Source organism: Xenopus laevis, chromosome 1L (genome assembly GCF_017654675.1).
Source record: "Xenopus laevis strain J_2021 chromosome 1L, Xenopus_laevis_v10.1, whole genome shotgun sequence".
NCBI classification, from domain to species: domain Eukaryota; kingdom Metazoa; phylum Chordata; class Amphibia; order Anura; family Pipidae; genus Xenopus; species Xenopus laevis.
Window position 1 is genome coordinate 74,835,897 of NC_054371.1, and position 27,778 is coordinate 74,863,674.

At 36.3% G+C, this 27,778-nt stretch overlaps 1 protein-coding gene across 1 annotated transcript in view; it reads left to right on the top strand.

Moving 5' to 3' along the window:
* Positions 1-16,761: 16,761 nt before the first annotated feature.
* myoz2.L (myozenin 2 L homeolog) overlaps positions 16,762-27,778 on the top strand; it is a 30,623-nt gene continuing 19,606 nt past the window's right edge. Inside the window, 2 exon segments of the mRNA NM_001094621.2 lie at positions 16,762-16,804; positions 21,028-21,134. Of these exon segments, the coding sequence (NP_001088090.1) occupies positions 21,050-21,134 (85 nt within the window). The 5' untranslated portion in view covers positions 16,762-16,804; positions 21,028-21,049.

Below are 27,778 nucleotides of genomic sequence, written 5' to 3' on the forward strand. Positions count from 1 at the left end.
TCTTTGTAGTAAAGCAAAACTGAATTTATACCCAATAGCATTTTCAATACTTTGGGAGAACCTTTGAGCCATTTGAAATAAGGGGTGTTAAACTTAAATTCTTGCATTTGGCTAAATACTCAATCGTCTTTAAAAATAAGAATAAAAATGGAAATCATAATTTTTATATTTAAATTGGCAAATAATTGTATTTCCATTTTTGACATGGAATGGCACATGGCAACGATTTGAATTTTTTTTATGGCCAAATGCTTAACATTTGGGCAAGTTTGTATCCACAGGAAATACAGAAGGGATGTAGGATAATCTCAAAATGAATCTTAGAGGGTTATTTACTAAACTCTGAACGCCAAAAACCCGAAAAATTTGTCCTTTTTTAGTATGCAATCCGAATATTTAGTGAATAAAAAAATCATGAATTTTTCAGAATTTATTATACCCCGAGGATAGAAAAAGCCAGAATCCGAAAATCCTCCATCTAGGACCTGCCAAGGTTTCATATAAGTCAATGGGAGAAGTCAAAAAGATTTTTTGATCTGCACTGCGTTTCTTGCAAGAAACTGAATGATGAAATTCAGAGTTTTTGGGAGGAAATTCCGAAAAATTCTTATTTTTCAAGTTTTTTTTCGTATTTTTTCCAGCAAACAACTTTTTCTGGAAAGTACATTAACAAATAAGCCAAAAAAAAGTGCAAATTTGGTCTGAGTTTTTTCAGAAAATACTGAGATAAATTCGGACTGATAAATAACCCCCCTTAGAAGTGACTTTTCTGTGTTACTGTCATTTTTTTCTGAGCAGAAAAAAAAATGAAATGGAGAAGCTAACAAACAAACAAACATTTATATTTATATAAGAATATAAATAAAGCTAAATCATGGAGCTATTCATAATTTTTTGAATTACTCATGGAAAGTAACAGACAGTGAACTGTAAACACGGTAAAATGTAACTAGTAAATATTTTAACTGATTGTCACTAGATCTGTTGCAGTCTTCGAGAAAGGATCAGATGTACACAATGCTATTTTTAGCTTTTTTTTTTTTTTAAATGAAGCTGGTGAACATTATTAATTGTAAAATTACTTTAGGGGAGTTTTATATTTAATTTCCTTTGGATTAATAGTTTGCCAACCAATCATTTTTTTACATTATGCAATAAGATAAAAAGAGTGGAGCAAAACATGGCTGGAAATGCAAATCTAAAAGCAGCATTTCTTATTTTAGAGATGAGACTTTTTGTATTTTGTGTAGTGCTCTCTGTGTCTTCTTTCAAGGACAACATGGTGGTTGGTCAAGAATAGATGGAATTTAAAATCAGCCCCTTAGAGCTAAAGATACTATTAACTATTATTCCTTTTTAAGCAACATCAGATGCAGGGGAGAGGCACTCAGTCACATGGGTCCCTTTGTTCCTGTAAAAAAAATATAGACTTAAAAAAATAGAGTTAAAATTATTTTCCTGTACTCAGCTAATATTTAAGTATTTTTCTACTTTCTACTCACAATTAGGCAGTTTTAAGGTGCCTGTGGGCCCAGGGCAAAGATGTAATTGCTGTGCCCCCTCAGTGACACCAAAAAGTATATGGGATATATGGACAGATATGGGATCCGTTATCCAGAAATCTCCCAATTACAGGAAGGCCATCTTCCATAGTCTACAAATAGTTTACATTTTCAAAAAGGATTTTTTTTTCTATATGTTATATAGAACCTTGCACTTCATCCCGACTAAGATATAATTAATCCTTATTGGAGCCAAAACAATCCTATTTGGTTAATTTAATGATTTTGTAGTACACTTAAAGTATCCAGACCCCTAATCTAGAAAGCCCCAAGCATTCTGGATAACCGGTCCCATACCTGTAGTAACTTAAAGCACGTAAACATGAATATAATAAGGCAGGCAATAAAGGAAGAGAGTTGGTGCCAAAATAGAAGGTATAGATTAACCGACCTGTAAAAGAAGTGGATAAACCATAAATAAAAAATGGAAAAACAAACAATAATGAAGTTATTTACTTGTAGGCGAGAGTGTCTTAGACTTAGTTGGATATTGGAATGTGTCAGTTTGGCTAATATTACAATGGACCTGCATGTTAGAAAGAGAAATAAGAGTAGCAAGAAAGATGCCTGCCATATGCAGTCAATGGGAAACATATTTTTATATGAGTTGCGTAGTTGCATCTATGTAACAGAAGTGAATACAGGCTGATGGATCCACTGCTTAGCTCTAAATGGATTTCAGAGAATTCCAGCAATTATTTATACAAGGTTTTCATTGCCTTTGTGCTTGATGCAAAGTGCTTCAAACGTGGGTGAGAATGAACGGTGAGTTATGCTAAGTGGTACATGTTTTTGTTCTGCTGGAATATGATTTTTTAACACCTGGGTTCAGGGGTTTTTGGAAAAAAAACATTGTTTGACAAAAAGAATTCATATTCCAGTAGTCATAACAATGTATGCGTCAGCCAATACACCATTGAAAAGAAGCACAGTTAGACACTCTGGGAAATTTATACCTTGCAACACAGAGTAGGAATAATTAGGTTTCTGTAGGTGGTGGAAATGCGGCCTAATGTAAATCCCATACTGCTGCAGAATAAATTATTCCAAAAAATCTTATGGCAAACATTTAGTTATGCTTTCAAAATGAAAAACCTGCACAATAGTCTATTAGAACATTATTTCTACTAATAGGATATTGAGCCATGCTTTCATTTTACATTTAGAAGTGACCCCTGTCTCTTCCTGTAGGATTTAATTGTTAGTAGCAACCTTTGAGAAAAATTATCATTAAGTACTTTTCTTTCGATTATCCGGAAACCTGTTATCCAGAAAGCGCTGAATTACGGGAAGGCCGGCTCCCGCAGACTCCATTTTATCCAAATAATTAAAATTTAAAATAATTTGTAATAATAAAACAGTAATTTGTACCAATTGGGTTTATTTAATGTTTACATGATTTTTCACTAGAGAATTTAGAAAGGTTTATATATATAAATATATGAATATCAGGCACACCCATGTAAAAGAATGTCACCTCTTTATTTACATCATATTAGGTCCAACGTTTCGTTCCTCATTAGGACCTTTTTCAAGGACAGTCTTGTGCACAAGAGAGTAATGTCTATACTTTACATCATATTTACTACAAGACCAAACTACACTCATAGGACTTGTACAAAATAAAAAATTATTTTATTCAACGTTTCGGCCCCTCCACTCAAGCCATCCTCAAGTGCACAAGCCCTGTGAGTGCGGTATGATATACTTTATGTAAATTGATAAATGGTATGTGAAAAGCTGAAAACTGGTTGTTGGAAGGTTTTAGAGAAGAAGCCATTGATATAATCACTACAGACGGTTGTCATTCTCTTGGGCTTCATAAGCAACATTGGGACTCACTAAATATACAGGTATGGGATCCGTCATCCTGAAACCCATTATCTAGAAAGCTCCAAATTACTGAAAGCCCGCCTCCCATAGACTCAATTTTATCCAAATATTCCAAATTTTTAAACATTATTAACTTTATCCCTGTAATAATAAAACAGTGCCTTGTATTTGATCCTAACTAAAATATAATTAATCCTTATTGAAGGCAAAACACACCTCTTGGGGTTAATTAATGATTAAATCTTAACTAAATCCAAGTCCTAAGTATTCTGGATAACAGGTCCCATATCTGTACTAAAGGTACAGTAGTTGGCACTTTAGCCTTTTGCTGTCTGGATTGGCACCCAATAAGAATGATATATGAGTATTTTTGAGTGAATATTATCCTCACATAAAAATAAAGGGAGAGTTAATAAAGAAATGTGTTGAGGAATACAGTGCCAAAAACACAATTTTATATATATATATATATATATATATATATATATATATATATATATATGTGTGTGTGTGTGTTAGTCTGATGAAAATATACAGTGTGCTGGTTAATGAAAAAAGAAAAAGTAGGGGAGTGCAAGAGAGAAGGGTGTCAGTCAGTCAAACAAGAGTCGTTTGTTATCCACCCTCATACTTCATTGTAAATTTAAAGGAATAAGTAAGGGTAATAAAATACCCTTTTAATAACTAGGCTTTATTTTTCCCTTCATTTTGGCTGACATTTGTGTGTTTTAAATGAACTCGTGGCAAACACATCCACACACAGCATAACCTACTAGGGGGGCTAAGATATGGCAGAATAACGGATATTCAAAATGCTTTGAAAATTGAAAAGATAAAGTGATTTTTGTTATAAATAAACTGTACATGACTCTAACACATCTGAAAGCCTCTATAATTACGGAGAAATCTGCTGCGAGTATGAAGGGACTATAATTTTGCCCAATGTTCTTGTACTTTAGCCTGTGGTGTTTTGTATAAAGCTCAAACGCTACAATTTGCCTCTTAACATTGACCTAAAGCTCTATAGAGATGTCAGCTCTGTCAACTTGATAAAAGTTCATTTCAGAAACTGCAATACTGTTACTAAGTTCAGCTGCACTGCAAAAAAAATGATTTGTAACTATTTCTGCACTATTTCTGATGGTTGTTTTGTTAGCTTCCAAGCCGAAAATGTGCAGTTTCCGATTTGAAGAAGAGCAGAGAGAATTATGGAATATGATACTTCGTTAAAAGAGGGATTAAGTAAAAAAGAAATACAGGGGCAGCTTTCACCCTTAAAGAGGTAGCTCAAGTTTACATAAGATTTTAGTGTGATGTAGGCAGTGATATTCTTAGACAACTTGCAATTGGTCTTCATTTTTTATTTTTTGTGGTTTCTTAGAATTATTCCGCTTTTTGTTCTGCAGCTCTCGAGTTTGGAAATTTAGTTGCCAGGGTCCAATTTACCCTAGCAACCAGGCACGGGTTTGAATTAGAGACTGTAGGACAAATAGGAGAGACCGGATAGATAGAAAGATAAATAATAGAAAGAAATAATAGCATTCAAATTGTTGCCTCACAAAGCAATAGATTTTTGGCTGTTGGGTCAGTGACCCCTAACAACCAGAGAGAGAGAATTTTAAATTCAAGGTGGAAAGAGGGAGAAGAGGAAAGAAAATAATTTTAAAAACGACTAAAAACACAAAATGAAAAAGTGAGTAACAGCAATCAAAACTCAGCTTGTGTCTGGGAGGCTTAGCACATCACATAACTGCACAGCTGTAATATGCTAACTTGAACTTTTTCTTACCTGACTCTTGGGGTGCTTACTTGCTCTGTCTCTCTCTCTGTCTCTCTCTCTTTCTCTCTGTATATATATATATATATATATATATATATATATATATATATATATATATATATATATATACCCGTTGTACCTAAGGAAGGGAAGTTGTACACAGCACTGTTAATAAATAAAAGCACTTCAGATGCAGATTATTTTTCTCTGAGCAGTTCTTTTGGCGGAATGAAGTGTGTGCTGGGTAATTTTTCTATTTCACGGCCGCTTTAGATGGAGACATTGGGCAGATCATTTTGTTATCTGGTAGCAGCAAAAATACTTTGACACATTTTAATGAAAGAGTTTAAATCCGGAAATAAGTCCAACATTTCTGTCTATAGAGGAATGCAAAGCAATGTACAGGTATGGGACCTGTTGTGCAGAATGGGGTTTTCCAGATAAGGGATCTTTCCATAATTTGGAAATCCATCCTTAAGTCTACTAAAAAAATTATTTTAACATTAATTAAACCCAATAAAATGGTTTTGCCTCCAATAAGGATTAATTATATCGAAGTTTGGATCAAGTACAAGCTACTGTTTTATTATTACAGAGAAAAAGGGAATCGTTTTTCAAAGTTTTAATTATTTTGATAAAATTGAGTCTATGGAAGATGGCCTTCCTGTAATTCGGAGCTTTCTGGATAATGGGTTTCTGAATAATAGATCCCATATTTGTATCAGGACAACTCCTATTAATTTCTGTCTGCAATATTCTTGTTACAGCCCTGTTGGACCCAGTTTTCACTATTGTAAATAACCAAACATAGACGTCATTGTATAAACTCTATATCTGCAATCCAATGGGTTGAATGGGAGCAGTATAGCAAAATAATTCTGTCCTTTACTTATGTCTTTTAAATGCCACAACAAGAGAAAGCTCTGATGCCATGCTCTGTTATTCCACAATAACCTTATTTTTTTCCCTTTTAATGACAATGTACAAAAAATAGAAAAGTAAGATAATCCGTTTCATAAATGTTATTCCGGCTCACATACAAATCTCTACCCACACCACCATGCACGCACTCAGCCTGCCACCCTGCTATCTTTAGAAACGAGCGGGAGGTATATATTTAACATTGCATATGATGTTTATGTTGTAAGAACAGATGTTGAAAGTCATTTTAATTCTATCTGCAAGTTAAAAAAAGCTTGGCTGTGTTTAGTTATTTTATGTCATGTAATATAATGGGGCTACCAACACCTCTGGGATCTGTTTCATACAGATTTGCTTATTTTTGAGAAGCAAGTTCTTTTATATACCTACAAACATACCTGCAAACATACTCTATACGTAGAACAGAAGGAATCAGAGAGCAGAAGTCTAACATTGGGAATTATGCTGCATGCAAATATTTCATCAATGATAGTAAACAAAAATGTGACAGGTTCTTTGTGGGTATATGGGGACCCCGCCAGCTGACAGGGACTGTGGATAAATGGAAGTGCAGAGGGATTCAGACCATGGAAGGAGCTGCAATGCATTAAGGGAAAAAAGGAAAGCTCCGTTCCTATAAAGGGACAAGCAGACATACACCTTCGGAAGTATGAGAATAGGAGAGTCAACTGAAACACCTGCCTTTTAACAGAAATGCTGATGAGGAAGAAGAATATGGTATTTTAAATAAATTAAATGGATTCTGTTTCCCCTTAGTTTTTTTTGAGTGCTATCTTGTTTTGTGTACTATTTATATGTACAGGTATAGGCTTCCTTATGCGGAAACATGTTATCCAAAAAGCTCTGAAATACAGAAATGCCATCTCCCATTGACTCCATTTTATTCAAATAATCCAAATTCTTAAAAAACAGATTTCCTTTTTCTCTGTAGTGATAAAACAGTAACTTGTACTAGATCCAAACCAAGATATAATTAATTCTTATTGGAGACAAAACCAGTCTATTGGGTTTATTTAATGTTTACATGATTTTCTAGTAGACTTAGGGGCAGATTTATCAAGGGTCGAATATAGAAGTAGAAAATACTTTGAAATTCGACCATCGAATTGAAATACTTCGACTACGAATATTGAAGTCAAAGTATTTTTCAGCAAAATTGGCCATCCTGTGAAGTAAAATCGTTAGATCGAATGATTAGATCGTTCGATTCGATCGATTTTAGCGGACTATCGAACGATTTTACTTCGATGTGTAAATATCTAGAAAATGGTTGTAGAAGGTCCCCATAGGCTAACATAGCATTTTGCCAGGTTTAATTTGGCGAAGTATTGAAGTCAAAGTTTTTTAAAAAGACAGTACTTCGATTATCAAATGGTCGAATATTCAAATGATTTTTACTTCTAATAGAATTCGAAGTAAATTCGTAGTATCCTATTCGATGGTCGAAGTATAAAAAAAATGACTTCAAATTTCGAAATTACTTAGAAAAATCCCTCTTATTCACTTCGACCCTTAATAAATCTGCCCCTTAAAGTATGAAGATCCAAATTATGGAAAGATCCATTATAAAGAAAACCCCAGGTCCAGAGCACTCTGGATAACAGGTCCCATGTAAAATGCTCCAAGTGATCTTAGGGCTATGGCACAAACTATACTCCTTATTATATCATTTATACTTGTGATGGATACATAAAGAATAGCTATCATAAAGAATAGCTCTTTAAAGGACCAATCACAACAAAAAGATATATGATTTATTTGACCTGATATATGATTTAATTGTATCCTGTTCCTGTAAAAATGTTTCTTTGAAGTAGAAGTCCTGTTATTATTGCCGAATGTTTGCGCTAAGCTTTGGCATGGTCTGTCAGCTTTAATGTCTTCTCTTAAAGGGGCTGTTCACCTTTGAGTTAACTGTTAGTAGGATGTAGAGGGTGATATTCTGATACAATATTCAATTGGTTTTAATTTTTTATTATTTGTGGTTTTTGAGTTACTGTAGTAGTCATAGTTATGGAAGTGATTTTGTGGTTTCTCCCCAGAGTTCTTTCAGTTTGCACATCACCAGCTGGTGGAGAATGCGTCTGTGCACATCCTGTATACCATGAGCCTAAGATAATACATGTTTATAAACATGCCTTAAAAGCCCTGCCAAATAAAACTACTGGAATTATTACTGTAAATGTGTTTTCTAGGTGAAGATGATCTGAAAATACTTTTGGGACATTTTCACTCCTTGATGTCACTGGACTTTCAACTACATGTAGCTAAAATTCTAATTCTTCCCTTTGAAAATGTTTCTAACCAGCAAAAGGTATAGTTGTTTCCCCCCAGAAAATAGTATAATCCTGATAAATATTTGCCTTTGTATTGGTGTTTGGATAAGAATGACAAAACTGTGCTCACAGTACAATATTATAGGAACAGAGAATAAATAAGCACTCAGCACAGAGTAGCTCAGACAAAAGGAACAGAGTGGGTGACTATGTATAGAATGTAAATCACATACTAATTCACTTTATACCAGTTTTAATGGAAAATTGTTCTTTTCTTGCTCTTTGAAGTGTGTGTTTAGTTTGACATTTTGATTGTCCACTACAGTAGAATGCTTGGAAAACTACTGCTTGCAAGATGTAACTATGTGCTTGAATAAATATTACTTTTCTGCACAAACAGAAGATGAATTGATGTTTTTTTTTTGATATGCCGGCATTTAGATAATCACTTAATCTCCTCTGTGTACAATTTTGTTTTGGATGCACTGAATTTAGGAGATTAGCAAAAGACAAGGTCATATCTCCCAATGTGCTTTCAGAAGTGTACGGAAAGGAAAATGATCCGTCTGCTGCTTTTGTAAACACGCAGGCTTAGTGGACGGAATTCTTACACAAAGCAGTGCCATTCTTCCATTTCCAAAACTTTTCCATTCTCAGGGTTTAATAAATTCCGAAAAATTCTGGATTTTTTAAAAGTCAGATTTTTACTAAAAAATAAATTTTTTGGGATTTTTGCATTCAGAATTTAGTAAATAACCCCCTATGTGAAATATCTTTTACGAAGAAATTCTAATCTTAACCCCTCTATGAGAACTGTGGAATCTCCAAATGTGCATGCTCACAATGAAAAAACTATAAAAAAAAAAAGCAGACTTCATCTTTAATGCACCGCAGTTCTGGTGACATAAATGGATTAAACCTTTGTGATTCCTATTTAAAGTTACAAGACATGTTATCTGACTGGTAGACACACAGATCCCTGATATAGTAGATTAGTGCTGATGTTGAAGCAATTTGCGATTTTCAAGTCTTAAGTCCTGTGATGCAATAATAACTCTTTCAAAATTCAAGGGGAAAAACACATTTGTCAGTCATTATAGGAACATCCATACTCCTTTCATACTCCTTACAAATGATATAAACATAATAGAAATAGCAAATGAGCTATACCGAGGAACTCTTAGGTACATGTGTGGTCTTCTTGGGTGCAAGAATGTCCATTAAAGAAAGTACTGTGGGGTATAGGTACCGAAGGGCTGGAGACAACTGCATTAATAATGGGTCAAAGGGGTGCCTCAGATATCCCAATCCTACCTATCCTTATTGAGGAGCTATAAGAACATTTTTAAAAAACTGTCCAGGGTCACTTCCTATTTCCACAAAGCGAGAAGTTTTTTTTTTTTTTTTACAAAAAACTAATAATCTCAATGACACACAAACTAAGGGGCATTCCAGAGGATGCTCACATGCCACCTATTGCCCCACCTCTATGAATCCAGCACTGTTTTACAAATAAAAAACATGAATTCACATCAAAAGATAAGTGAATTAATTCAAAAGGGCTTAATTTGCATTGCATACAAATCAGAAAAAACATTACAGATCTATTGGACTGGCCAAATCTGTTTAAGTTTATGGTTGTTATTAAGGGGGTTATTTATGAAGATCCGAATTTATCTCATTATTTTCTGAAGTATACTCCGACCAAATATGCACAGGTTATTTCCCGTTATTTATTAATACACTTTCCAGAAAAAAAATCCAGTGCAGGAAAAAATGTGAAAAAAATTTGAAAATTGTATGAAAATTAGTGATGGGCGAATTTGCGCCGTTTCGCTTCGCCGAAAAATTCGCGAATTTCGCGCGAAATTCGCGAAACGGCGAAAAATTCGCGAAACGGCGCCGGCGTCTCGTTTTTGACGCCGGCGCCCGTTTTTGACGCCGGCGCCCGTTTTTGACGCAGGCGTCCGTTTTTCGAAAAAAAAATTTTGACGCCGGCGAATTTTTTCGGCGAATTTTCGCGGGCGTTTCGCGAACTTATTCGCCTGCCGCGAATCGCGCAAATTCGCCGCGAATTCGCGCCTGGCGAATAAATTCGCCCATCACTAATGAAAATTAGAATAATACAACATTTTTGGATTTTCCGTCCGAAAACTCATATTTTTTCCGATTTTTCCCCAAAAACCACAAAGTCTTCGGATTATTGCACAAAACCCAGCGCAGATCTTCAGGACTTCTCACATTGTCTCGGGGTCAGACTGGGGGGCCCAGGGCCCACTGGGGCTGCAGTTTCAGGGCTCCCCTCCGGTCCCAACCTCCCCACCCCCAATGCAATGCGCATTGGCGTGTGCGCACAAGTGCGAGCGAGTGTGCACAGTGTGGTTTTGCCGAGACTGTCCCGTATAAGGTAGTTTGCGGCAGGAGTAAAAGAACCAGCGCAGGGTGCAGATCTGGGCTGGTGGGACCAAAAAAGCCTGGGGCTCATCGGGTTTTTTCCCGGTGTCCCACCAGCCCAGTCCAACCCTGCATTAACTTATATGCAACCTCAGCAGGTCTGAGATGCCGGATTTGCACACCCATCCTCAGGGTATACTAAATTCCGAAACTTTGAGTTTTCGGATTTAAAAATTTCGCATTTATAGCAAAAAAACCTTTAATAAATAACCCCTAAGTGTAACAAGTTATGGGTTATCTACTGTACGTATATTATAAAATCATTATTTGTATTCCTCTTATGAATAATGACAGTTTCCAGAGAAGTTCTTCCCTGCCCTATGGCGAATGCAATATGGTTTATTTTCAGAAATATGGAGCCAAGTTTCTAAGGGCCTGAAAGTGACACAGAATCCTTTAGTGCTCAGTGCAGCTCAAAAGCAACACTACATTAATTGGATGGGCTGCTGTTCAGCACCAACATCTTTCCTTCCATGCTTCTACATTCACATGCATATTGCTGAAGTGCACAAGTGAGATCAGTATTGCTCTACCATTTAAGTCGTGCAAAGCTTACAGTTAAAAGAAGCACAGATGCTCCCTACACATTCCAGTAGTGATATGGCTACATTGACATCATATAAAGGAGTACATAATGGTTTACAATGGGAACGTTTGGGTGGTTATCTCTAAAATCACATTTTGCAGCAATAACCCCACACTACTAAAGGGATTATAACGTTTTATGGATTAAGGGAAGAATTACTTGATTAAATATAGGGCCACAAATGGGGGTTTGAACCCATAAAGCAGTTATTCCAAATCATTGGCTCGTGAGCAACATGTTGCTCACCAACCCCTTGGATGTTGATACCAGTGGCCCAGGTGCTTATTTTTGAATTCCTGGATTGGAGGCATTTTTGGTTACATAAAAACACAGTGTACTGACAAACAGAGCCTCCTATAGGCTGCCAGTCCACATAGGGGATAATAAATAGCCAATCACAACCCTTATTTGGCACCCCAGGAACTTTTTACATACTTGTGTTGCTCCCCAAAAAAAGGTAAAAAAAAGGTTGGGGACCCTCGCCATAAACCTAAAAAATAGTTTCATTGAAATTTTATTGAATTATTTTCCCCATTCCAATTTATTTAGGCAAAGAAACCTTCTAAGTGACAATTTGTGCAATAGAAGTAAAAAAACAGCCTAACAAAATTTCCTCTGTAAATAAGAGAGAGCAATGAGCAATACTAACTGACTGTTTACACTTCTGTAAATAAGTTCATATGCATTCAGATCATGGAAAAACACACAATATCTGACATCATAAATAAATGTAGTCATGGTAAGCAAGAACAAAGTGTATGCCACCTGGCTCTTCATTTTGGCTGACTAAGTAAAGAGTGTATTCTAGAGACATTAGTCAATTCTAAATATACCCGAGATTACATTTACAAATCCTACATTCATGTTTTCTCTGGATATTGACATCTCGTGGTTGCACTACATGTGAAATCCGAGAAAGATGAAGACAAGGTTATAGTTGCTCCTGGAAGTTTGTGAGCTGAGTGGAAAAAAATAAACTATTAATAAGAAAACTGACATTTGTTTTTATTTAACAACTGGTCAAATTTTGTCCTATTCGATAGTCGAAGTACACAAAGATAGCTCGAAATTCTAATTTTTTACTTAGAATTTTCAATTCAACCCTTGATAAATCTGCCCCCAAGCCTCTTAATATACAGAAAATGTTTTAAAGATTCCATGTAAGTCGCTACAAATGCAGAGACAGTCACTGTGGTATATGTTTTTTGTTTTTAATCCTTTCTCTAGAGTTGACGTGTTGGTCTCCATGGGTGCAAGGATGCCCATTAAAGAAAACACTATGGATTTCATTTACTGAAGGGCTGGAGATAATACCATTGACAATGGTCCAAAGGTAAGTGGTGTCTCAGATATCCCCATTGAGAGGCTATAAAACCATTCTGGTTGGTGCTACAATTAGCAGCATATAAACTGTCAAGGATCACTTCCAATTCCCACAAAATGAGGAACTTTTTGTTGCCCAGGACCTATATTTCTGTACAAGAAATTCTGGCTGCAACTACAGGACTCAATATACTTATGGATTCCCATACTCAACAATGAGAAGTGATATGATGTGATCATTGACAGTTTGATAGTGAGAAGAGAGCAATTCTCCCAAACATATTTCAGCAGCACTCCGATATAGTGAAAATGTAATTTATTTGTGAAGCAACGTTTCAATCTTAACCAGCCCTTTATCAAGCTTAATAAAGGGCTAGTTAAGCCTGAAACGTTGCTTCACCTGTTGCACAAATAAATTAAATTTTCACTATATCGGAGTGCTGCTGAAATATGTTTGGAAGTATGGATCAGACCTGAGCAGACAGAGTCACAGTCAGCACCCGATGCTACAAAAAGCGGTGAAGATTGTGTAGCACTACTTTGTGTGTTTGTGAAGGGAGCAATTGTCAACACTTAAAGGGATCCTGTCATCGGAAAACATGTTTTTTTCAAAACACATCAGTTAATAGTGCTACTCCAGCAGAATTCTGCGCTGAAATCCATTTCTCAAAAGAGCAAACAGATTTTTTATATTCAATTTTGAAATCTGACATGGGGCTAGAAATTTTGTCAATTTCCCAGCTGCCCCTGGTCATGTGACTTGTGCCTGCACTTTAAGAGAGAGATGCTTTCTGGCAGGCTGCTGTTTTTCCTACTCAATGTAACTAAATGTGTCTGAGTGAGACATGGGTTTTTACTATTGAGTGCTGTTCTTAGATCTACCAGGCAGCTGTTATCTTGTGTTAGGGAGCTGCTATCTGGTTACCTTCCCATTGTTCTTTTGTTTGGCTGCTGGGGGGGGGGAGGGAGGGGGCTGATATCACTCCAACTTGCAGTACAGCAGTAAAGAGTGATTGAAGTTTATCAGAGCTGGGAAATTGACAATATATCTAACGGATTCATTTTGAATTTTCATTTTGAATTTTTTTTTCCCCGTGACAGTATCCCTTTAAGTGGTCCATCTGTCACTGCTCTGTGGGCATATGAGGGGGCCCTTTACATTCATTAGCATTAGAAACAATGATAAATGGAGAAGAATGTTTTGTCCACCACTGTTTTTTTCCCAATATCAGCAGTTAACAAAAATACCATTTTGCACAGTGGCGTAACTAGACATTACTGGGTCCTACAGCAAATAGTTTTTGTATATGAATTAGGGCCTCGGGAGGGGGGCTATGCCTCCTGTGCCCCCCTGCAGTAGTAGGGTCTGCTTACTCTGTAGTTATGCCCCTAATATACTCCCCACACTATATACTCACTTCATGGTAAATGTTTTATAAATAAAATAAGTAACTTTTTTTATAATTTGAAATTGAACTGTTAGGAGATTATTTACTAAAACTCAATTTTTTTCTGGACAGGCTTTTTGGGGCAAAAACTCAAATTTTCATGGTAAAAAAAGCCTAGAATTTTTCCAAATGTATTAGAACCTATGCTGCAAAAAGCCTGAATCAGAAAAATCCAGCATCTCAGACCTGTCAAGGTCATGTATAAGTCAATGGCAGATGTCCCCATCCCAATTTGAAGATATTGTGGTCTGCACTGGGTTTAGCCTGATAATCCAAAAAATGCTGGCTTTTCAGGCAACAACCCAAAAAAAATCTAATGTCGGGAGAAAATTCTGAAAAAAATGTACGATTCAGATTTTCGCTCCATTTAATTGAGTCTTTCTAAGAACCACTTTATTTGAGTTATTTTAATGATAAATAAGGCAAAATGGTGCATGGGAGTTTGGTCCATCTTTGTTTAATAAAAAAAAATCAGAAACATTTGGATTTTAGCAAATAACCCTCTTAAAGTGGACCTGTCATCCAGACATAAAAAGTTGTATAATAAAAGTCCTTTCCAAATTAGACATAAAACCCAAATTGTTTTTCTGTTAAAACATCAATACTTGTAATAAATGCATTTAAAGATTTCAGCTGTCAATCATATATTGCCTGCCCCTCCTCTATGCCTTAGGCAATCACTTTCCATTCTGCATTTCCTACATGTTGCCTTCCCCCTCCCTGTTCACAGTCTATAATTGTGTAGCCAAAACAAAAGTTTGGGAATCAGGTCCCCCATTCTGGTGCATAAACACGATTTTGAGGTGTTACACAAAATGGCTGCTGCCTGCTTGCTGCGGTGGTGAATTACAAGGCTGACTCCAACCAATATTTAAATAATTTATATAGTGTAAGTAAAGTTTATTTTGCTTAACAAACACAATAGATACAAATTTGGAATTATTTCTTAGCGTGACAGGTCCCCTTTAATGTTGCTAAATTGATTTAGATATGGTTTTAATGTTAAAATGTCAGATAGATCACAATATTTTAATTCTGCTAATAAATGTTAGGAGTTATTTACATATATATGCAGTGCATCAGTCTAGGCCATCATGACTAAGAAAAAAAAACATATTTTGTGATGGTTTATTATTCCTTGTTTCTTAACTAACATGGAAACTGTAACATTTGAGACAAACTGGAAACTGTGGAGCGCTGGACACTGCTGTGCCTTTATACATTATGCCAGCTAAATAAATAATTTTAAATATGTCCCATACCGTAACTGACTTCCATGCATTCCTTCTAGACCAGCTTTTATTTATTTCCTATTGATTCTATCCCAGCATAGTGTTCCACTCTCCAGTAACCTACAATATTAAACTGGTAAATTATATCCTTATAAATGGTGCTTAGTGATGTCATTGGTTATAATCGGTGCTTAGTGATGTCATTTCTGTCACATGATTCACTGAAACTTGTGTATTATAATAAATAAAGTACCCCCTGTTACAAACTATGAGAATATAAAACCTGCATAAAATATAAATGTGTATTTGGTTATCAAACTCCTCTGTGACTTAGAATATCCGTATATGTTACAAAAGGGGGTACTTTAAATACTATATAAATCATAGAGTAGCTTTTATCAGTCTAGTAAAATCAGAATTTTAGAAACATATGTCTGATGTGACCAACAAACTAAAATAACATCTCATGGGATCATACAGCCTCAAATGCTTATATAGTAACATGATATTTATTTGTAAAACAGCAATAACCCATAACAACCAGATCTCTACTTTTCATTAATTTAACTCTGCTGCACCAATGAAAAACTCAATTCTGGTTGGTCGCTTTTTCAAAAATAGGAACATTATTCAGAATGTCAATACGTACTTTTGCTATGAACAAAACAAGGTTTGTTTTCCAGAAATAACTGCTAACGAGAAGACAAATTTAATTTAAGAAGTCACACCGTAGCTATATCTCCAGTTCCGTCCTCTTTATATATATGAAAAGAATAGACGCCATGGCAAAAGTCACTTCCAGTCTAACACAAGTCATTTTTGCAGGCTGAATATTTATGAACTGTAAAACACGAGGGAGTGGCAATGGCATTTTGGAAAAGGCACCAGGTCACATTACAGAGGGGGAAAAAAAGCTTGACAGATGCAATGCCCTCCAACGTGTGAAACGAAGCACGCGACACTGCTCAACATTGTTTGTAAGGAGGAGCTGGCAGACTACAATACTGAAAGTAGCCCTTGGTCTAATCTCTAATCTTTCACAGGGCAAAAAAAAAGGTTCTTGCTCTAATAGACATTGGGAATTTATCTCCACAAATGGCTTATTATTGTACATGTGCCTTTTTGTTCACTCTTCATCCTTTCCAAGCCTGAAAGATATGAGGCTGGAGTGCTAAATCTATATTTAGCCAACTGATGTCATCTGGATGCCAGGCTCAGTAGAGTGGTTGAGCCCCCAGTTTTACTCTCTACCAGTAACACAGCAGGGAAAGACTGTCTAGGATAAGAGAGGTCATTCACATTCATAGGACTGTTTCGGCCAATTCATCTCGCTTGCATTGCCTTCTGAAAACAGAGCCTCAGCTAAGGGTAAGCAAATTGATTCATCGTTCTGGTGTGTGCCAGCAGTTGTTGCATAAAGTGAATGCACCCAATAGATGGGCATGATTAAGGGTGCTGTCCAGCTGATTAGTATTGGGCGGACTCTTAGGATGTGAAATTAGACTGATGGGATTACCTTTAATGATACAGTCACTGTGAATGTGAACACCTGCTTATGTGCATGCATTAAAAATATAGAGGTGGAAAAAAATCCAGTTTGGTGCAAAGGTCCACTTTGGTAGATTATGTTGCCAAGCAACTATTTTTGTTGCTGACTTCAAATACAGCCCCCGTGTATCTATATTAAAAATAAACCAGCAAATTGGTGAATAAGACAAGGACAAAAGTTTTAACTTGAATTATTTTTAGTTGACATTCCACGCACAAACACAGCGATCATGAGCACCAGTAATAAAATGTTTAACATATGACTCAAACTGCGTGGACACAAAAAAAAAAATCTTTTTACCATAGCTGCATTTCCATCAGTGTTTTCTTTCTGTAGATACGTGAATGGGGTTTTGCAATAACTAGTGCTTCTTTATACACCATTTTTTTCATGACGAGTTTCAGAAGGAAGACTTTTTCACTCCGGGTTTTTTATTTTTGTGTGTCACAAATGTATTACAGTAGGCAAAGCTGAAATACAATTGTCAGAGTGGTTTTTTTCCTTGGTGAGCCGACTCATTGAATACTATATTATATTTTTATGATCCTATGCTGCAAAATATGTTTGGAGCATACCATGTCCACTTACATGTACCAAGGGCAATTTTTTCCCTGCTTTTTCTGGTGTGTTTTATAACATTACCTTTATAATATTAGATTAGTGTCACGCATGATGTAGGTGCACCAAAAATGAAAGGTTCAATATTAAAAATCATGCATAAAAAAAAATGTATTGTTTCTGTAGAGAGCAGAAACCAAGTGACCTTATAAAAGCAGCTCAGATGAATACCATTTTAATGAAATATTGATTAATTAAAAAAAATCGGACAAATTCGAACTAATATAGTAATACAATTATCTTTTTTTTTAAATTGAATCCAAAAATCTAATTTTGTAGCAAAGAATGATCTGATTTGCCTAGGGTTCTTTTGTATTGGGTCCAGGTACGCACACCAGCTTCTGAGGAGGTCAGAAAATAACCCCAGGGGACACACTCACACTCTGGCTTGCATATCTCTACAGTGTTGCATTTATTCAGTGTGTATAGTTCTCCCACAGCATCATTTGCTATGAGTGGGCCACCTACCAAACCTGTATGTACCATATATACTCGAGTATAAGCCGTCCCGAGTATAAGCCTAGGTACCTAATTTTACCTCCAAAAACTGGGAAAGCTTATTGACTTCGAGTATAAGCCTAGGGTGAGAAATGCAGCAGCTTCTGGTAAGTTTCAATCAAAAAATTGAGGGTTTCTGCTTCCATTGGAGGTGCCGGCTATTCTTAGACGCCGGCCACTATTCTTAGACGCCGGCGACCGTTTTTGCGCTGGACCCGAGTATAAGCCGAGGTAGAGTTTTTCAGCATATTTTTGGGGCTGAAAAACTCGGCTTATACTCGAGTATATATGGTATTTAGAAAACTCAGTGTCCCTACTGTAAGGGTAATTACTACCCTCAACTGGTTGTGGTAATCCCAGTGTTCCCTATGTGGATAATGAGGGTAGGGAATGCAGGCCAATTCTACAAGGTGATCCAGCCAAGATTTTTCAGTAGACTGCCCTCTAGTGCTCTCTGTAAATGTAGTGGACACTACAGTATTATGCACATTTGCCTCAGGGCCCCCAAACCCACAAGCCTACACTTGCCCCTTCCAGTGCGCCATGTACCTCGACTTGATCAGGGTGGCGGGAATGCCAAAAGTCCAGGATCAGAGCAGAGAGTAGAAAGCAAGCCTCGGTTGGCAGGGCCCACAAGGGCTGGGGCCCGTCAGGTTATTTTCTCAGTCTCCCGCCGGCCTAGTTCCACCTGGACTGCTTAGCCATTAATATTTACAAATTTTCATTTTTTAAAAGAGCTTTACATTTGAAGCAGTATCTTTAGGTCTGCTAGGAGATTGTATCAATTTCTGACCAAGCTTTAACCTTGTGGTCTATAGTTTCAACTTTTGTTTGGTGTTAATTACATGTGAGGGTGATACACCATGTACATTGATCTCGGAATGCAATTAAGTTGATATAGGTAACACACGGTTTATTTTTATGCATCGCATACAATAGCAAATATTTTTATGTTGCTTTTGCAGAAGCTGGAAAACAATATATTGTGGTCATTCTGGTTACACATGTCTTATTACAGTAATTAACATCAAAAGTGAAGCTTTACATTTGTCATGACTTAAATTGATATGAAAGTTACCAGGGCTAGTTTATCACTGGAAAACAAAGTGCAAAAAGCATGGTTCAAAGTGACTCCCCCTTGCACCTGCCACTGAACTCTTTCAGTGCTGCTGGCTCTGACTTTTGAAACATGCAGCAGAAGCCAGACAGCCTCAAAAATGAACAAATGGTGGGGGGCAAGTGGATATCACTGGTACCTTCCTTCCAGTATCCAATGAATAAAATACAAAAAGCTTTCATCCACTTGCCAAAAAAGTAAGGATTTATTTCATGAGATCATAATTTGACTCCAATTCACATCACATACCAAAGTTTCGTGGAGGTGTGTTACTCAATCCCTTCTTCAGGTGGCAGAAGCCAGACAGCCAACACACTAGTTCCTGCAATGCCTTGTATGCTTTTTCACAGGCCTGTAAATAAACTGAGTTCTGTTTTAAATGGGTAATTCACCTTTAATTTAACTTTTAGTTTGTTATAGAATGAGCAAATTCTAAGCAACTTTTCATCTGTCTTAATTTCTTCTTTTTTTATAGTTTTTGAATTATTTGTCTTCTTCTGGGGGGTCAGTGACCCCATCTAAAAAGTAATTATCTGTGAGGCTACCAATGTATTGTTATTGCTACTTGTTATTAATCATCTTTCCGTTCAGGCCCTCTCCTATTCATATCCCAGTCCCTCATTCAAATCAATGCATGGTTGCTAGGGTGATTTGGACCCTGGCAACTGGATTGCTGAAATTGTAAACTGAAGGAAGGTAAATAACTCAAAAATCACAAATAATTAAAAATGAAAACCAATTTCAAGTTGTCTAAGCATATCAACTCTCTGCATCCTACTTAAAGTTAACTCAAAGGTGAACAACCCCTTGAAGAGTCTCAGAACCATCAATGCAGAAAATTGGACATGATAAAAAAATACTGTATTGCTTTGAATAGCAATTGCATTTAAAATTATTTTAAAGTCATTGGAAGAAATGCTATTAATGTATTGTAGAAAGTTGCATAGAATTAATTTGTATTCAATCCATATATATGAGGGTTATTTTATGAACTCCAAGGCAATGTGCACAAAACAGGCACAGTTTTTTGTGCTTTACACATTGCTTTTGCCTCTCAAAGAATTGCCACAGGACTATGTGCTCCATTTTGGAGCTGCCCTGCAGAATATAGCACTTACTGAATATTTCAAAGATGCCAGACAGGACAGCTGATCTCCTTGGTATGAGGATGTCTGTTCAGATTGTTCTTTGGTCATTCACCCTGAAAGTCATACAAAACCCGGTGTCTTTTGATAAGGCTCATTTACAAACGCAACTGCAAACATTCAGTTTAACTCATAGTCAGGGTTGATTTGAGAAGAACTAACACACACACCCCAAAGTGACATCACCTATAATATCCAGAGAGAAGTATCACTCACCTACCTTACCCTGGGTGTCTGTGATAAAGTGATAAGGTGTCTTGCACTAATAATACTGGACCTTGTGCTTGATGGTAACTACAGTAAACTGGATGAATCCATTTAGGTGGGAGAACAATCTTATTGGGTTTATTTAATTTTTAAATTGTTTTTAGTAGACAAAGTATGTTGAAGAAAATTGTAGTAAAACATCTGGAAAACTTCAGGTCCCAAGCATTCCTGATAAGAGATTCCATACCCACTATGTACTCAATATTTCAATTATCCACACTAGAATATACCTTACAAACATATGGTAAATATAATGATTTCCTGAGGATTTCCTGCAAAAACAAAGTCTATCAACGTGTAATATTGTCTTGTGAATCATGCATGTAGGCCCAAACAACTTCCTTTCTCATAAAAGCAAACAATCCCTCTAACTGTTTTTGTCATTTTTATATTTTAGGGACAGACAGCCAAATAAAACAATGTTGTCACAAAGTGCCCTCAACAAGGAGAGGAGAGAGCAAGCATCGGCCATTTTGAAGGAAATCCAAGGAAATGCTGGAAATGGTACAGTATATATTATACTGTTGGCTGCATTGCACTAACATCATTTAGTTTTCAACTAACATCAAGCCCCACTGAGTGATTCTTTCATATGGATGTCCATAAATAATCTGCTCAAACGTCAAGCCTCCTATGGGTACTAAGCCTTTTGTAGCTGTGTATTGGAGATCTATTTTCAGATGAACAACTGCTATGAAGGAATGAAGCTGACTAACAGCTGATGAATATTCTGCTAGGATTGACTTTCAGCTTTGTAATTAGGGTTAACAGTATGGCTGGCATCCAGGAATGGGTAAAACACTGCTTCAGGTACCGCCAACAATTATAAAGTGAATTATATATATTTTTTGTGTGTATTGATAGATAGATAGATAGATAGATCGAGAGAGGGAGAGAGAGAGATTAAGAGACAGATAGATGATAGCAAGATAGATAGATGATAGATAGAAAGAGAGAGAGAGAGAGAGAGAGAGAGAGAGAGAGAGAGAGAGAGAGAGAGATTAAGAGACAGATAGATGATAACAAGATATATAGGTGATAAATAGATAGATGATAGATAGATGGATAGATAGATAGATAGATAGATAGATGATAGAAAGATGGATATATTCAGAGATAGATAAAGAGATAGATAGATTAAGAGATAGATAGAGATAGACAGATGATAGACGAATGAGATAGACAGAAGATAGATAGATAGATGATGATAGATAGATAATTAGATAGATAGATAGATAATAGTCTCATAACACTTCATAAAAAATCTCTGGCAGCTAGAAGGATAGCTATTTTACCACTTAGCGTTTTAGTAGCCATGGTCAGTCTTTAAATCTCATTTTTATTTCTTTATCTATCAAACATACATCAATGTATCTATGACCACAGCAAGGGAAACCGATGCTGGTTCACCAGTCCATAATTTTCAGTCTAGAGCTTGCAGATTCCTTTGATTTCTCCAACTAACTGCTTGTTTATAAAATGTAATCTCCAACAACAGAATTGTTTCATTTCATTGAAACACTGACACAGTGTCTGTTTTTTTTACCCTTTGCCCTATTTATAAAGCACTTTAATTATTAATTCAAAAATTGCTGAAAATTGTTCCTCAGCTCAGACTGGACAAAATAGCATTGGGAGGTTGAAGAGTTTTTTGCTTTGCCCATGTGCCATTAGGCTAAGCCTTTTGAGAATGTGTCTGTATGAGCCTTGCAGTGTTTCCCATGGAGGTGGCATGGTTCTGGGGAGCTCTGCAGGCAGTGTTTGCTTATAGACTTTCCTTTGTAGTACAGGTATGGGATATGTTATCTGAAAAGCCGTTATCCAGAAAGCTCAAAATTATGGAAAGCCTGTCTCCAATAGACTACATTTTATCCACATAATCCAATTTTTTAAAAATGATTTCCCTTTTCTTCTGTAATAATAAAACAGTACCTTTTACTTGATCCAGACTAAGATATAATTAATCCTTATTGGAAGCAAAACCAGCCTATTCATTTTATTTAATTCTTACATGATTTTGAGGTTTGAAGATCCAAATTACAGAAAGATCCGTGATCCAGAAAACCCCAGGTCCCGAGCATTCTGGATAACAGGTCCCATACCTGTACAGGAACCAGTTCCCATGCCCACTGTCCCAGCACCTGAAGCCAGCACTGATGTAGCCAACGCCAGTGGCCCTAGTCTAAGACTAAGACCTTTCAGTATACTTGGCTCCAAAACTGGTACCAAAAAACAAGAATAAAAGAAAACCCAGAAAGAATAAACAGGAATATCCATGAGGTCCAAAATAAATAAGAACTTTGCAAAATCAGATACATCTGAAAGAAAAACCTTAGGAGCCCACAAAAAAATATAACGGCACTGATTGTTTTCTATGTAAATTAATGTTTCCTTTCCCTGAATCAACTCAGCTAAAGCTTTCCTAAACACTCTGCAAACAATGATTAAAAAAAGGAATAACAACCCCAGTTCCTCCATTTATATACACCCAATATATTTACATCTAATAAAATGTTACAAATACCAGGAAAAGGGGGAAAATGTTACAATTAAATTAACTTTCCATCCATTAAGCTAAAATTAAAAGTTTAAAAACTACTTAAAAGTGAGATCAGCCTTTGATTCATGCTTGTTGTAGGAGTAAGTCTGAAGAGTGTTTCTTGTTTAATAAACATGCAGCCCACGTTGCAATCAGCGTCAGTTACACAATTTCCTTAATGGCCCAAGACCACAAGTCAAAGAGACTGTTATGTCTATTGGTGTTGGGAAACGTCTGCAAGGCTTGGGATAAATGTCTCCACTTTTCCTGTTATAGGAAGTCAGTCCTAGATTTTACTGTATGTTGCTTACCTCAGTTTTATTTCCAAGTTTTGTAAATCAGAAAAAAAGAATTTTTCCTTAATTATACAAAATCCCAGCTTTTTAGATAAAAAAAATGTACTTGATGTTCTATACATCTCATACAATACACATAATATACTTAATGGTGTGCACTGATCAGGTTTCGTAATACAGCAATGGATTATCCAGAATGCTCGGGATCTGGGGGGTTTCGGATAAAGGATCTTTCCGTAATTTGGATCTTCATACCTTAAAACTACTAGAAAATCATGTAAACATTACATAAACCCAATAGGCTGGTTTTGTTTCCAATAAGGATTAATTATATCTTAGTTGGGATCAAGTTCAAGGTACTGTTTTATTATTAAAGAGAAAGGAAATTGTTTTTAAAAATTTGTATTATTTGGATACAATGGAGTCTATAGAAGACGGCCTTTCCGTAATTTGGAGCTTTCTGGATAACGGGATCCCATACATGTTTTCGCTTTAAAACCATATAATTTATTACATTGTTAAACCTGGAACATCACTCATGTGAAACCCATTAGGTTTTGCTAGAACATGAACTGCTCAACACACTATAGTTACATCCTGACAGAACAGTTGTATTAGGATCATTTAGATGAAATGAGACATACTAGAATGAGAAGTACTAAAGGGGTTGTTCACCTTTGAGTTAACTGTTAGTATGATATAGAGAGCGATATTCTGAGATAATTTGCAATGTCATTTTTTTATTATTTGTGGTTTTTGAGTGATTTAGCTTTTTATTCAGCAGCTCTCCAGTTGTAAGCTCTCTGGTTGCTAGGATTAAAACTACCCTAGCAACCATGCATTGATTTGAATAAGAGACTGAAATATGAATAGTACAGGGCCTGAATATAAATATGAATGGACAAAAGTAGCAATAAAAATAAACGTATAGTCTTACAAAGCATTTGTTCTTTAGTCAGTGAAAGAAGAAGAAGAAGAAGGCAAATGATTCAACACAAAAAAAATGAAGACCAATTGAAAAGTTGCCTAGACTTAGCCCTCCTATAACATACTTAAAGGTGAAGCACCCATTTAATAACTGTGTATTACGTACAATGCTCAGATGTTGACTTTTTCCATTTGTAATGTATGCAAGTTCTAAACTCTGCAAAGGGTGGCAGTTCAATTAACTAGAACTCGTATAACTACAACTATAGCTACTTGCTCAAATGGGTAAGTCGCCTTTAAAGTAACTTTTAGTATGTTATAGAATGGCTTATTCTTTCAACTGGACTCCATTTTTTTTTTTTATAGTTTTGTAATTAATTGTCTTCTTCTACTTCTTTATTACTGTCAGATGAGGGTCATTGACCCTGGCAGCCAAAATACAGTACTATTGCTCTGTGAGGCTTCTGCTCAGTGAGGTTACTGTTACTTTTTAATTACTTATCTTTATATTCAGACCCTCTCCTATTCTTATTCCTATCTCTCATTCAAACCACTGCCTAGTTGCCAGGGTAAACTGGACCCTAGCAACCATGCTGAAATTTCACACTAAAGAACTGATGAACAAAAAGCCCACCAGCCCTGCCACATCAGCTTCTCCCCCCCATCAGGTTCTTGCCTATAGTTATTCAACTAAACAGCGAAGTGGCAAACGCTGGCGACAATCTGCGTGTAATTATACAGTGGGCTCATGTGTTGTTGTATAACAACTCTATTTTCTTTATTAAGGTTCCTTGGACATGTGTAATTATTTCAACAGTGGAAATGTAATGTATTTGCTGCAACATATAACATAAAGACGTTCATTCAACTTTAAATTTCCCATTGTATGCAAATTAACCTGAGCGCAAGGCCTCTAGGGAATTTGCGCTAGGCAGAAATGAATGCTTTGCTTTGAATTGCTCGCATTGCCAAAGTAACGATAGCAAAAGGTCGCCAGCAACAAAACTCTGCATTTTAGTGAATTAACGAGTGAATTTTCACCTGGTGCAGTGTAGCGATGACGATGGCGACTTTTTGCCGGTTAGTGAATCTGCCCCATTGACTCCATTTTAGTTATAATAATTTAAATTATTCCAAATGATTTCCTTTATCTCAGTAATAATAAAACAGTACTTTGTACTTGATCCCAACTAAGATATAATGAATCCTTATTGGAGGCAAAACCATCCTTTTTTTTAATGTTTAAATGATTTTTTTAGCAGGCAAATTATGGAAAGAAGCCTTATCTGGAAAACCCCAGGTGAGCATCCTGGATAACAGGTCCCATACCTGATTCTGATGTACGTGTATCTTTGTATGTTTTTATTAGTCAATAAGTAAGTGTCGGTGTTAGTGTAAAGGTGGCCATAGACGCAAAGATCCACTCGTTTGGCAACATCGCCAAACAAGCGGATCTTTCCCCGATATGCCATTAACAAACATGGCTATATCGGGTGTAATCTGATTGTTCGGGCGTATGGCCGAACGATCTGATTACGATGTGCCCTGGGTTCCGGCGGGATCGGTCGGGTCAAAATCAAACCTGACCGATCGACCGGACGAAAGATGTCGGCACACGCCACACACGATCCGAAAATCGTACGAATCCTCGATTCGTACAATAGGATCTGTGTGTCTATGGCCACCTTAAGGGTCTGTACGTCTTGCTAGAGGCAGACAAGCATCCCTGCTAGCAGCCAGTTTCACGATAATCTCTCTGCTGAAACTAACTTGTGTAGATGATGATACCACGGAGTGTTATTGAACTAAAACTACTCTCATGCAACAAGATTCTAGAAAGCCACTCAGTGAACTCTGAACACAGTAGAACAATGACTTTATTGTTTCCTAATGTGACTGCTGTAATACAAAAGCACAGCACCAGGCTGTTACCATATGCTTTCAATAAATGCTACCTGCATGTAAAATAGGCTTATTATAGAAGGGCCAATTAACATCTTTTATGTTAATTCCAAGCTGCTTTCATGGTCAGTTTCGTTGTTTAGAGAAAACAGTTTTATTTGTATCAACAGGTTAACAGTACCAAATATAATTTCTGGCTGGCACTGGCTAATTCGCAAAAAATTTCCTTTAAAAGGAATTTAAGTAAAACTGTAAATCATCTGGATAGCAATGGTTTTCTAAAGGAAGTATCGCTAAAAATAAAGCAGTCTGTGAACCGATACCAAGTAATTAACCTGGTCTTTTGTATTGTGGAACAGTAATGTTCAGCAAAGAGCAATACGGCTTCTGGGCAACAGTGGGAGATTTCTTTATACTTCGGTTTAAAGTAAATATTTGCCTCAGCATTAATGAACAGCCTATGAATAAACCATTAGTTCAGGAATAATGGGTAAAGAGTAAGGCTAAAGTTCACTTTTGACTGAATAGAGACATGATAATATAGAAAAACCTAACCGAAAATAGAGAAACAGGTTTAGAACAGCAATGTAAGCTGTGCCATTATCTCAATCTACTGTATGATAACATAGGTGTAAAAAAGCATAGTCATTCATGTAATAAACAGGATGTTTGCACACGCCGAGGCCCGGCCATAGAATCATATATTCTACATAACTATAGTATATAGTATATAACTGTGTATATCACTACAAAGGAGGGTAGTTTAATAAATTAATAAACACAATTTCCTATGAGAACCTCATAGCCTATTCCCATGATACAGCTATGTAGTGATGGCAATATGCTTTAGAACTTACAACCAGTGAACCAGTTCATGAAATGTTAGATCTTTTAACTTACTCTGTGTATGTACTCCTTTAACACTAGTTTTAAATTGGTACAAATTAAAATGCACTATTTAACAGAAACTGTGAGTGTTCTTGTATCACAATTGGGCCTCTCAAATGGCATTGCCACAAGTTATCATCTGAATAGAACGATGGGAGTGCTGGTTTCTGTGCTGTTTCCTTCACTGACTTCTGATTTTGGGCTAAAGAAAACAGAAACACATTATAGTGTGGTTGGGCACTGCTTGGGATACTGTTGCTATGCTATTTTTCATGGCAAAACTATTACATAATGTCTGACAACCACCCAACCAGATAATGACTTCATGTGGTTTGATATACCACAGGTAGTTTCCGATTATATAAGAAACTAAGGCATGAATAAATATTGATTGAGACTGATAGAGTTTTTTTTTTTAAACATTTTTATGTTTCTTCTTACACATATTTTTTTGTTATTCAGAATGCGTGTGGCTTGGAGTTTCCAGAATTTGGATCTTCTTACTTTAAGTCTACTAGAAATTCATTTAAACATTAAATAAACCCAATAGGCTGGTTTTGTCTCCAATAAGGATTAATTATATCTTAGTTTGCATC